Raw genomic sequence first — 13,936 nt, 5'->3', positions numbered from 1 at the left:
ACTGATTCAAGCAGTCCTTTCTCCTAGCCAGAGAGAAGTCATTACATGACAAGTCACAGTTCACAGATATTTGAAGTTCATTTTTGATCAGCTCTGTCACAGAGCCTCTGTGCTACATCTGTTTCTTGAGTCTGACCATTTAATGGTCATCAGACAGAATCCTCTCTACAAAGACACTTGAGTCTGGCACACTGAGGACAAATGAGACAATCCTGAGCATGTTGATCAAGTTGGCTTTCCCGAGGTTTTGGAAAACTGCCACCCACTTCTCACTGGCGGATTTTGTGGTATCCTGTCTGGCTTTCTGTATTTCCTCCAGGCTAGCTCAACACTCTTCATATAGTTGGTCCATACTGACTGTCTCTGTCATTTTGAGGGCCACCACCACCTGCTCCAGGTCAGTGAAGGAGAGCTCCTCATAGAGTTGGTCCATACTGACTGTCTCTGTCATTTTGAGGGCCACCACCACCTGCTCCAGGTCAGTGAAGGAGAGCTCCTCATAGAGTTGGTCCATACTGACTGTCTCTGTCATTTTGAGGGCCACCACCACCTGCTCCAGGTCAGTGAAGGAGAGCTCCTCATAGAGGCCGATCAGTTTCACCATTACATGTTCTGGTGAGAAATCAAACCACTTGTCAATATATGTAGTGACAGTGTCATAGAACTTCACAGTCATGTTGCTGCTTGGACCTTTGTGCTTACAATTGTTTGTCCATCAGCTGCTTGGTCTGGTATCCAAAAAACTGTCCTGTTTCAGCTGAAGCATCTTAATTTTGAACTTTTGGACTTCCTCGTAAACATCTGTGATGCAGAGCGATGTTTCCTCCAGCTTTTTTACGAGTTGGTCAAAAAGACACCCACGTTGTGGAAAAAGCACAGATAAATCTCAGCATCTTCTGTTTTTTCTTCATACTCAAAAATACTCTTCAGTGCCACAGGACAGGTCTCGCCAAGGGACTTGAAGTTTGATGTAAGAGCTAGCCAGCTTCGCAGGAGACTATCGACAGCTGGATGAAGAGAGAGCCATCGTGTGCAAACATGTCGCACAATTTCACACCACTCAATGTCAACAAAGGCAAAAAATGATACTGATAAGTGGCTGTAGATCTGTAAAACAATTGTCTCAATATCCACTGACAGCTGATCGCAAGCGTGCTTGCAGGCATTATGAGCTATGTGAGCTGGGCAATTAGCTTTCAGAATGCGATTGTTGGCACTGCTCAATAACTGGTAAACGGAGAAGTGTTTTCCAATTTGGTCAGTTTCCGCAGTAGACGTCACGAAGAATGCACCGATATTGCTAGCACCTTTAGCTAGCGTGGCCTTGTGCATTTCTGTGGATGCATGCGGAGTTAGGTCATTCTCCCCTCCATGGCCAATTGAGAATTCCCGACGCATAAAGTACAGAACGCTTTCGTCTAGTCACCACTGACGGGCTTAACCCACGTCTTTTTGGCTTCACATTGTTTGTTGCAGCTGCACAGTCTTTTCTGTTTTGCAGGTTTATCCATATATTCTTGATATGCCAAACCGACCGAACAATAACAGAAATTACTTGCAGGAATTGTCGAGTTTACGCTTTACTGTGGTTGGATGAATTTACGGGACAAGGGAGGTCCCGTATGGGACAAACCAAATTAGACAAATATAAGAGACATCCTGACTAATACGGGACAGTTGGCAACCCTACCCCCACCGCTTGTCTTACCAGATGTAGCTTCTCTGTTCTGCCGGTGCATGGAAAATCCCGCCAGCTCTATATTATCCGTGTCGTCTTTTAGCCATGACTCTGTGAAACATAAGATATTACAGTTTTTAATGTCCCGTTGGTAGGATAATCTCGATCAACTAACAAAAAACTAACAAAATAGCACAGTTGGTTAGGAGCCTGTAACACGGCAGCCATCCTCTCGGGCGCCATTCCTTCCATCCTGATGCTGTGTTTTAACATTTAGAAACGTCAATAATCATTGCTTGCGATACGGCTTTCAAAACATATGGCCTCTATCTTTCATCATCAAGAAAGAATCTTTCAAATAAAAGAGATACACTTACTCTAGCAGTTTTGCACAGATCCATACAGCTAGATAACTAATTAGCACAGGTGGTCGCCTCCTGTCTTCCGTCTGTTGTCCCTAAACAAGCGCTGTAACATGGAGATATGGCCGTGCGGGAACACTAACCTATCAAGTTGTGTATTAATTTAACATTGTTATTTGAAAATTATTTCTAGCTGATATGAAAGATAAGGTCCTTATGCTTCCAAAACCGCAAGTGATGCATGTTAATGTTCAGACCGAGCGTCGGGGATCACAAAAATACACTATACATCTACATTGGAAAACGATTGCATTTGGGAGAAACACTGCACAGACACAGCTCTAAGTGTGGATCCAATTGATTTCTAACCCTCTCTCTGTCTTTTCTTTATATGTAGTTATGGAGACTATGGTGCAACCATGGACAAAAGTCCCCTGTTGAAAACATTGATGAATGCCGAACCGGCGGCCAATTCTGCAGCCATACAGCTCATGTCATTCAAGGAGACACTGGAGGACGATTTTTCCGTACGTGAAGTCCTTTGCAGTTGATGTGCAGACAGTGCACCTGTCTTTATTTTGAGAGGCATAACATATCATTAATTTGGTTACTATGTTTAAGGTGTCAAATGTGTCAAAAGCAGAATTGAATGAATCCTTCTGTTACAAAGGACTCAAGACACTCTGCTTCTGATAACCGGTGGATGTCAAGGCAGAGAGGCCTTCTGCTGGAGAAGTTGGAGGTTTTTAAACGGAAAAACAAGTCTGTTCGACAGCAACTCCAAGACCTGAAGGATGCAGAGGTTGGCAGTTCTAATCTGATGGCTAATGATTACTACTTTGAAGGACTGTCAGCTAGCAGTTTATAAGGGGGTCATGCTTATGACAAGTTTTTAGAATGCATTAAACCTGTGCACTAAAGTAAAGGGTTATTTGAACTTTGTCTTCTTAAATTAACATGATTTGACTACCCTTTTTGTCTCCTGTATTAGGCGTCTCGAATGGAGACAGACAAACACATCGATCTCTTACTAAAGAAGCTTACACAGGCCGAGTGTGATAATCTGGTAAATTGCTTCTCCCTTGGTGAAAAAAATAAAACTTCACACATTACTCCAGACCTGTATTGAAACGCTTTGAAATGTTGACATAGCGGTGCCAAGGCTTAAGATTTTATAAGGTCTGCCAGTTTGTTAAGCTCCCCTTGGCAGATAATAGGGTCATTCAGTGCAGTATGGCTCAGTGGGTTGAAACATGATGCCAGCTACATTAAAGTTGGGGATTTGATTCAATCCCACATGGGCCACATATACTAAACTTGTGTGCTAAATTTGTAAGACACTTTGGATAGAAAAACATTTGCTACTGTTTACTATACACATTTGTCATTTGAAATGAAAATTGTGCTGTGAGAAAGATACAATATTTTTATTATATTTTTTATTGTTATTTTGTTTCCACCAGCATTTGAAAGGAGATTTGAATGATAAAGAAAAAATGTCTGAAGAACTGATGGGTTTGCGGAAGAAAGAAATGGTTAGCATTGGCCTTTAATTTCACATGAAATACACAAGCGATGACCACAATTTGTACATGGTAAAACATTGACAAAGGTACAAATGAAATGAAGGCATTGTCTTCACACCATCTCTTTCTGCTTTGATGCTCCACAGGAGAACACAGAGAATGCGGTCCATGCCACCAAGTCTGTGGAGACCACACGTGCTCACCTGCAGGGCCAGCTACGCAGCAGGGAGGCCGACAACAACCGTCTCACCGTGCAGCTCCGGGTAAGACACATTTTCAGGCATCAGTCTATGAATATATCAATCACTTTATTGTCCCATTTGAGAACTTAGAATGGCTGTCCTTACTATCTGTAGAATAAGACACAGAGAGCAAAATACACAATTTCCAGTAAATATGAAGCTTCCAGCCTGTGTGTCTGGGAGGGTTGGGAAGAAAGTCAGCAAAAAATAGATGCATTTCTGTTTCACAAAGAATGGTGGACAATATTAATTTATGACCCATCTAAGATGGACGTCGTCTGTAAGTGAAATCCTTTTTTTTTTTTTTTAAGGCTAGGAATTAGTGTGTAGATATGTTTACAGTTGGACTGCAGGAAAGGAAAAGCAGCCAACAAGTGCTCAGCATATGTGGGAACTCCTTCAAGACGGTTGGAAACACATTCCTCATTAAGCTGGTTGAGAGAATGCCAAGAGTGTGCAAAGCTGTCATCAAGGCAATTTTAAAAAATTGCCAACCTTTACAACCTTTATTTAACTAGGTTAAAAACAAATTCTTATTTACAATGACGGCCTACTGGGGGGAACAGTGGGTTAACCGCCTTGTTCAAGGGTTGAACGACAGATTTGTACCTTGTCAGCTCTGGGATTTGTTCCAGCCACATTTCAGTTACTGGCCCAACGCTCTAACCACTAGGCTACCTGCCGCCCCAAAGGGTGACTACTTTGAAGAATTTGATTTGTTTAAAACCTATTTGGGATAGGGGGCAGTATTTTCACGTCCGGATGAAAAGCGTGCCCAAAGTAAACTGCCTGCTACTCAGGTCCAGAAGCTAGGATATTCATATAATTGGTGCATTTGAATAGAAAACACACTAAAGTTTCTAAAACTGTTAAAATAATATCTGTGAGCATAACCAAACTTATGTGGCAGGCGAAACCCTGAGAACAAACCATCCAGGAAAAACAATTTTTGAGTTCACTGTATTTTCTATTGATTTTCTATGGGGAACTAGATTTATAAGGCACCTGGTTGCAGTTCCTATGGCTTCCACTAGATGTCAACAGTCTTTAGAAATTGGTTGATGTTTTTCCTTTGAGAAATGAAGAAGTACGGCTATTCAGAATGAGTGTCAAGCCAGGTGGACTCTTTTGTTTGGGGCGCGAGACCTGTAGCTCACTCCACTTTGATTTTATCCTCTATTGAACACAGTATATTCCGTCTTAAATTGTATCGATTATTTACGTTTTAGGATACCTAAGGATGGATTAGGAAAGTTGTTTGAAATGTTTGGACCAAGTTTACAGGTAACGTATTAGATCATTTATAGTCATATTGGGCGAGTTGGAACCGGTGTTTTTCTGAATCAAACGCGCCAAATAAATTGACATTTTGGGGATATAAAGGAGTTTATCGAGCAAAAGGACAATTTGTGATGTTTCTGAGACATATTGGAATGCCAACAGAAGAAGATCTTCAAAGGTAAGGCATGAATTATATCGTTATTTCTGACTTTCGTGTCGCACCTCCCTGGTTGAAATTTTTTTGTCATGCATTTTTATGCCGGGTGCTGTCCTCAGATAATCGCATGGTTTGCTTTCGCCGTAAAGCCTTTTTGAAATCTGACATGGTGGCTTGATTAACAAGAAGTTAAGCTTTATTTTTATGAATTACACTTGTGATTTCGTGAAAGTTAAATATTTATAGTAAATTAATTTGAATTTGGCGCTCTGCCATTTCACCGGATGTTGTCAAATCGATCCCGCTAAAGGGATTTGATCCCTAAGAAGTTCTGAACACTTTTTTGGTTACTACATGATTCCATATGTGATATTTCATAGTTTTTATGTCTTCACTATTATTCTACAATTTAGAAAATAGTAAAAAATAAAGAAAAACCATTGAATGAATAGGTGTGTCTTAACTTTTAACTGGTACTGTATATTATTATTACGTGATTTGTTCCCGTCGTGTTCAAGATTATATTGGTTTATGTATGTTCCATGCGTCCATCGCTGGGCTGGAACTGCAGCTGGTCCATTCTGAAGCAGCACTGAAAGAGGAGAGCACTATCTTACAGGAGAGGAAAGACCAAGCAGAACAGGATCAGAGTCAGGCAGGGATCCCACATCCCCCCATATCCAAGTTTCAATACTTACTAATCCTATAAAAATGCATTGAGAGATTCATAGGTACGGTAGAAGTTGTCTGTTTTTATTGACCTGTTATTGCACACCTCTCAGGTAGCAGAGCTTCAAATGGAGGTGGATGATCTGAGAATAAAGTTGGAAAGTGTTCTGAGGGAAACAGAGAACATTAGAGAAGGAAGAGAGGCAGAAGTGGAGAAGGTATAGTCTTCTGTTGGCTACATTCAATGTAAAGAGCTTTGTCTTAAATTGGTTTTCATCCTTCGAAATTGAAGCAAAAAGATAGCCTATTCAACATGTGTAAGAATAAAATCAAATTGCTTGAAATAGTTTGACATGAACCATATTTGATTCAATGAAATCAAAATGAGTGTGACATTCTGTGTTTTTGATATTTGTTTGCTGGCAGCCTTTAAAAGATTATCTCTGTGTAAATACACATCAGTGGTGAATGGGAGTGTCCAGCTTCCTTTGTGTGTATTGTCAGTTGTGGTCCAGTCAGTGAGAGCTACTTAGAGAGGTGTGGCCAATCAGTAATTAACATTCCTCTGCGCCCCTAGCCCTGCTGGCCGGCGCCCCCCCCCCCCCCCCCCCCCATGGACCCCAGGTGAGACTGGAACTGGAGGGGTGTGTAAGGGAGCTGGAGGAGTACCCAGAGTTACTGAGTGCCACAGAGCAGAGTCTTGCGGAGTGCCAGGACAACCTGAAGTGCTCCGAGAAGACATGTGCAGACAAGGCAGAGGCCATTAGACAACTGCAGGTCAAGGTGTACATTTTAGCAGTAAGACTATGGTAACCTGTAGATGGGCTAGTAAGTGCTGTTGGAGTACAGTAATGTAGATTGTGGCCGTTTACCACTGTCAACCACCAGATGGCAGTCAAACCCTATATGTGGTTTCCTTTTATAGTGTTATAATCACAATGGTTATAATGGTGTATCCCAACCAGGTCCTGCTTTGACATGGTGTTAAGGTTTGTGACTGAATGTGCTCGGATTGCAGTGGGAAGAAAGTAAGGTCGCAACCCTGTGTGCCCCTGTTAGTTGTATATAGAGCCTTGATGGTCACCTTAAACTGATTTAAGATGTGTGTCTACTACGGTTTCAGCACTGTTCAATCAATCCTTGCCTTTGAATGTTGCTCATGTTACCTTTGTGCAGTGTTGAGGGTGCTGTGTTGATAAACCAATGTAATTTCAGTCATTGCATGGTACAGATCTACTATCTTAATTTGTTCACTCGGTTGTCGCAGAGAATATTCCTGAGCAGCAGGACATTTACATTTTAGTGTATTCAAGGTTTAAAAAGGCTTCTAAAGTTTGTAATTTCCACTTTAAAATTTCTGACTTGATTTCTGCAATCAAAAAATGGATCAACCCCTACAAAAATGTCCATTCATTATAATCCCCATAATAATTCACATTTCCTGTTGCTGCAGGATTATTTTCCTCCTGTGGGAAGCAGTGTCAAATTTAGTGCATCTGTACAACTCTTTGTGTTGTTGTACTGTATGTGCTTGAACCCCAATTCATGTCCCCATGTTCAATACTAATTGAAAATGCATGCAGCATGTAAGATATTCAGTCAAAGAGTACATTTTTTGACCAACCCCAATTCTGAAAATATGATTATTCTCCATCCAGGTGGAGAGCCAAGGGGAGAAGATGAGATCGTCATTGGACATGAAAGAGTCTATCCACGAGGCTAACTCACAGCTACAGCAGAAAGTGGATGCTCTTCAAAAGTAAGTTTATCTTTCTCTCATTAGACATAATTCATACATGCTCCCATTTTATTACGAGTGGTATTTTCAAATGAGATTCTTCTATATTTCTCATGTCAAAGTACATTAGTGACATTGAAGATATATTGTATTGTTTTTCATTTTAAAAAGTTTCAAGCCTGACCAGGGTGAATTCTGAAATGTTCTGAAATGTGTATACAATGCTGATGACTGTTTTATGTGTAGGTTATGAATGTGTTATGAAGTCCTTATGTAGCTAAATAGGTGCCCTTCAAGTATCGTTGTGTATTCCTCAAGGCAGATGGAAGAGCTGCAAGGGGAGAACCAGGGGCTGGTCCATAGGCTGGCAGGTCAGGAGGACGCTTTACACTATAGCAGCAGGCACCTAGAACAGCGCTCAGCAGACTGCCATGCTCTCAACAGAGAACTGGAGGCCGCTCTGGCCGACGTCAGGCAACAGGTACTGTATGTTAGCAGCTGCTGGATTATATAGAGTGTGGACAGTGTTTCATGCTCATATGCTCAGCATATGGTTTTACTCAAACCTATCATGTGTATAGTAGCAAATGTAAATGCTCAGAATAAATATATATGTACATAGTACCAGTCAATAGTTTGGACACACCTACTCATTCAAGGGTTTTTCTTTATTTTTACTAGCTTCACCTGGAATGCTTTTCCAACAGTCTTGAAGGAGTTACCACATATGCTGAGCACTTGTTGGCTGCTTTTCCTTCACTCTATGGTCCAAATCATCCCAACCATCTCAATTGGGTTGAGGTCAGGTGATTGTGGGGGCCAGGTCATCTGATGTAACACTCCATCACAATCCTTCTTGGTCAAATAGCCGTTACACAGCCTGGAGGTGTGTTGGGTCATTGTCCTGTTGAAAACAAATGATAGTCCCACTAAGCGCAAACCAGATGGGATGGTAGCCATGCTGGTTAAGTGTGCCTTGAATTCTAAATAAATCACAGACCGTGTCACCAGCAAAGCAATATCACACCACCTCCTCCATGCTTCATGGTAGGAACCACACATGGGGAGATCATCTCTTCTCCTGCTCTGCGTCTCACAAAGACATGGCGGTTGGAACCAGAAACGTCAAATTTGGACTCATCAGACCAAAGGACAGATTTCCACCGGTCTAATGTCCATTGCTCGTGTATCTTGGCCCAAGCAAGTCTCTTCTTCTTATTGGTGTCCTTTAGTAGTTGTCGTGTCTTTGGCTATGCCGGATTAAGTGATATGCTATTCCATAAAATAATTTATCCGTAATTAATATCACCTGATTGAGCTAATCATGTAAATGTAATTAACTAGAGAGTCGGGCACCACAAAATAATATTTATAGAGCTGTTATCTTCCGAATAAACTCTTAAAGACCTAGTAATATTTTACATCAATTAGCAGTCAATATCAATCGTCATCTTAATTCAGTCTCATCTGAAAGTTGTAAACCGAACCCTGGATAACAATTTGAATCAGCAATACAAAATTGGGTTTAATTATTGATTTACTAAATACCTAACTAATCCTACAGAATTACACATACACATACATAATTAAATAATAACTTGATTACAAATTACATCATAAAGGAAAACGTCCCTAGCGGGCGGAACAGATATGAAAGCTTGTTACACAAAGGGGGCGGCAGGGTAGCCTAGTGGTTAGAGCATTGGACTAGTAACCGAAAGGTTGCAAGTTCAAATCCCCCAGCTGACAAGGTACAAAATCTGTCGTTCTGCCCCTGAACAGGCAGTTAACCCACTGTTCCTAGGCCGTCATTGAAAATAAGAATTTGTTCTTAACTGACTTGCCTAGTAAAATAAAGGTAAAATAAAAAAAAAAAAAAAAAAAAAAAAGGAAAAGGGTCTGGGTTGAGTGAAGGAGCGGGAAGACTGAGGAACAAAGGGGAAAAGCTGTGCTATCGTAAATACAGTATCTTATGCATTCTAAATTATCGCCAATTTGGAAAAGGAAAATGCAATAAATATTTACTCTGAGCTGCGCTTCGGTAGGTTGGTGGTAGATGGAAGGCCGTGTTGCCCAACTGAGTCCTTTGTCCCTTGAAGAATGTCTCTGGTGGTCAATTGGATACGTTGTTGTAACGTCGTTGTGTGGTAGACGGGATACTCTGTCTGTTCCTTCCAAACCCTCGTTTGCATCTGCTGTTGCTAACTCAACGGCTAGGAGGTATCACTTCTGTAGTGAATAAGAGTTCAACGTTCATACCATTCGCAACCAAAGCTCACACTGATGTTGTCTTCGTTCTGTAGTTATTATCTGAACCATTCTGACATAGGACCGTCGTCCTCACATCATCGGAACAGGAAGTTATATTGTCGTCAAGGGCTTATAGGAAGGGAGCGGAGGGGGTGTTTGAAAAGTTTTATAGCCCATGTCCCTTCACAGGGGAGGGCCACTGATTGAGCAGAGCTGTATCTTATGAAGACCCAAATCTCACATTTTAGAAGCTAAAATCACATTTCATCCCATCACGAATAATTTCATATTCAAACATTTAAATTGAACAACAATTCCATGTGAATCCGATAACTCTGATGTGTAGACTTTCCACTGTAGAGTTTATGTCATCTTATCATTGATGAGAATGTCTCAGATGACAACCGAACTGACATCATATTCATTAAGTACCACCGCATATGTTTAATTGTTCGGATTATCAGAATATAGTTAATTTCCCCCCACCTACTGATTTTCCCAGAATCTCTATGTTAACCAAGGGTTTTGCAAATGTAACCTCAGTAGGGTAGAGAGAGGAAAAAAGGGAGGAAGAGGTATTTATGACTGTCATAAACCTACCCCCCCCCAGGCCAACGTCATGACATAGTGGTTTCTTTGCAGCAATTCGACCGTGAAGGCCTGATCCACGCAGTCTCCTCTGAACAGTTGATTTTGAGATGTGTCTGTTACTTGAACTCTGTGAAGCATTTATTTGGGCTGCAATTTCTGAGGCTGGTAACTAATGAACTTATCCTCTGCAGCAGAGGTAACTCTGGGTCTTCCTTTTCTGTGGCTGTCCTCATGAGTGCCAATTTAATCATAGCATTTGATGTTTTTTGCGACTGCACTTGAATAAACTTTCATAGTTCTTGAAATGTTCCGGATTGACTGACCTTCATGTCTTAAAGTAATGATGGACTGTCATTTATTTTTGCTTATTTGAGCTTTTCTTGCCATAATGTGGACTTGGTCTTTTGCCAAATAGGGCTATCATTTGTATACCAACCCTACCTTGTCACAACCCAACTGATTGACTCAAACGCATTAAGAAGGAAAGAAATTCCACAAATGAACAAAGCACACCTGTTAATTGAAATGCATTCCAGGTGACTACCTCATGAAGCTGGTTGAGAGAATGCCAACAGTGTCAAATGGTGGCTACTTTGAAGAATCTTAAATATATAATATATATTTTTTGGTTACTACATGATTCCATATGTGTTATTTCATAGTTTTGATGTCTTCACTATTATTCTATAAAAATAAAGAAAAACCCTTGAATGAGTAGGTGTGTCCAAACTTTTGACTGGTTCCCAGAAGGAAATGGAAAGACACAGAAACCATTTGAAGATAGTGTTTTTTAGGAGTTGAGTTTGTATCAAGAGGCCGAGGTTGACTTTTTGATACATCTCATCATCTCTATTTCTTTAATGCCAAGGTGTCCAAAGTGAAAGACAAAGCTGTTTCCAGAGAAAGTTCCTTTCAGACTAAAATCCTGGAACTGGAGGGTGAGAAGAGCAGGAGAGAGAATGAGCTGAAACAGATTAAACAAAGCAATCAGTTGGTGAGTATCAGACACGATCACCTATGATCACCTACTGCATACCATAGGATGTTTCTCATATCCCTTAAAGTTAATGATAATACAGTACAGTACTTTTTGATGCCATAGCCAATCAGACCATTTTTTATTTTAAAGAATAAAAATACATACATTTTTTCGTTCAATGGATTGATTCCTTTGTGTAGCCTGAGAAGAAGTTTGAGGTGCGTCTGAAGGACCTGCAGCTCAGCCTGAACCAATCAGACAGCCACAAGCAGAGCATTCAGAACTACGTAGACTTCCTCAAGAACTCTTACTCCACCATGTTTGATGAAGGACTACCACCGGCAACGTCTAGCTTTGGATCATCCTACTTTTTAAAATGATAATTACTCAGATATGTGTGTTTGTGGTGTGTTATGTGTAACTTGTGTTGTTGTGGAAGTCATATGAGCCTTACTTACTATGTATGAACCTTACTTACTATGTATGAACCTTACTATGTATGAGCCTTACTTACTATGTATGAACCTTACTTACTATGTATGAGCCTTACTTACTATGTATGAGCCTTACTTACTATGTATGAACCTTACTTACTATGTATGAGCCTTACTTACTATGTATGAGCCTTACTTACTATGTATGAACCTTACTTACTATGTATGAGCCTTACTTACTATGTATGAGCCTTACTTACTATGTATGAACCTTACTTACTATGTATGAACCTTACTTACTATGTATGAGCCTTACTTACTATGTATGAGCCTTACTTACTATGTATGAACCTTACTTACTATGTATGAACCTTACTATGTATGAACCTTACTTACTATGTATGAACCTTACTTACTATGTATGAACCTTACTTACTATGTATGAGCCTTACTTACTATGTATGAACCTTACTTACTATGTATGAACCTTACTATGTATGAACCTTACTTACTATGTATGAGCCTTACTTACTATGTATGAGCCTTACTTACTATGTATGAACCTTACTTACTATGTATGAACCTTACTATGTATGAACCTTACTTACTATGTATGAACCTTACTTACTATGTATGAACCTTACTTACTATGTATGAGCCTTACTTACTATGTATGAACCTTACTTACTATGTATGAACCTTACTATGTATGAACCTTACTTACTATGTATGAGCCTTACTTACTATGTATGAGCCTTACTTACTATGTATGAGCCTTACTTACTATGTATGAGCCTTACTTACTATGTATGAACCTTACTTACTATGTATGAGCCTTACTTACTATGTATGAACCTTACTTACTATGTATGAACCTTACTTACTATGTATGAGCCTTACTTACTATGTATGAACCTTACTTACTATGTATGAGCCTTACTATGTATGAACCTTACTTACTATGTATGAGCCTTACTTACTATGTATGAACCTTACTTACTATGTATGAGCCTTACTATGTATGAACCTTACTTACTATGTATGAGCCTTACTTACTATGTATGAGCCTTACTTACTATGTATGAGCCTTACTTACTATGTATGAACCTTACTATGTATGAACCTTACTATGTATGAGCCTTACTATGTATGAACCTTACTTACTATGTATGAGCCTTACTTACTATGTATGAGCCTTACTTACTATGTATGAGCCTTACTTACTATGTATGAACCTTACTTACTATGTATGAACCTTACTTACTATGTATGAACCTTACTTACTATGTATGAACCTTACTTACTATGTATGAACCTTACTTACTATGTATGAACCTTACTTACTATGTATGAACCTTACTTACCAATGTTTTTAATAATGTACGTGTTTTGGAAAACAAATGAGTTTGCACGTTGATTCATGTTCGATGAAGAAGTCCATGTTTGTTTTTATATCGATCAGTAACTACTTTTTTCCATTATAAATCGAATTTCAATAAAGTTGATAATGGATATTGTACACAGACAGAGTTTTTACTCAGCGTACTGATCCAAATTGTTTTTCTTAAGTCTTAAAGGGATAGGTCGAGATTTTGGCATAGACTTCCGCTAGTTAGCAATCGCATCACAAACAACCTTTAACTTCCTTCAAACTGCATGCGGAGACAAAAATGGTATCATTGAGTTCATCTGACTCTTGGTAAGTAGAAAAAAATTGCTTAATTGACAAAATCTCGAACTATCCCTTTATTTAAGGAAGGTAAGTCTTAAGCCTGTATATCACTCAGCAGTGCTGTGCAGGATATGCGAACCTCGGAGAGCCAGTTTCATGACCTGTCTGGGGTCTCACTGTCTCCAGGGTGTTGTTCAGGAGTAGTCAGTCAACACTTTGCATAACATTTGGAGGGAAACAATCTGATTGAATGCCAACATCTGAAAACAAGGTACAGTTGCTTTAGCTGTCAGGCCTGGTTTCATCACAGGATCTCCAGATATCCAACGTAGAGCTGACAGTCTCAGTTATGTGAAA

General features: G+C 39.9%; 1 protein-coding gene across 1 annotated transcript; it reads left to right on the top strand.

The window, feature by feature from the left end:
* The first annotated feature begins 1,201 nt into the window (after positions 1 to 1,201).
* LOC118965549 (protein BCAP-like) lies at positions 1,202 to 11,970 on the top strand. The gene is made up of 14 exons (XM_090183062.1): positions 1,202 to 1,230; positions 2,438 to 2,567; positions 2,711 to 2,842; positions 3,032 to 3,106; positions 3,504 to 3,575; positions 3,713 to 3,829; positions 4,076 to 4,088; positions 5,765 to 5,901; positions 6,029 to 6,133; positions 6,540 to 6,698; positions 7,574 to 7,674; positions 7,972 to 8,134; positions 11,363 to 11,488; positions 11,674 to 11,970. The coding sequence occupies exons 1-14, from the start codon at positions 1,202 to 1,204 to the stop codon at positions 11,851 to 11,853; spliced, it is 1,539 nt and encodes a 512-aa protein (XP_090039188.1). The 3' UTR covers positions 11,854 to 11,970.
* Positions 11,971 to 13,936: the final 1,966 nt, after the last annotated feature.

The sequence above is a fragment of the Oncorhynchus mykiss genome, chromosome 8 (genome assembly GCF_057628025.1).
Source record: "Oncorhynchus mykiss isolate SJ-2025 chromosome 8, ASM5762802v1, whole genome shotgun sequence".
Classification (NCBI taxonomy): domain Eukaryota; kingdom Metazoa; phylum Chordata; class Actinopteri; order Salmoniformes; family Salmonidae; genus Oncorhynchus; species Oncorhynchus mykiss.
Note: the sequence above shows the minus strand (reverse complement) of the source record. Positions and strands in the feature narration are given on the sequence as shown.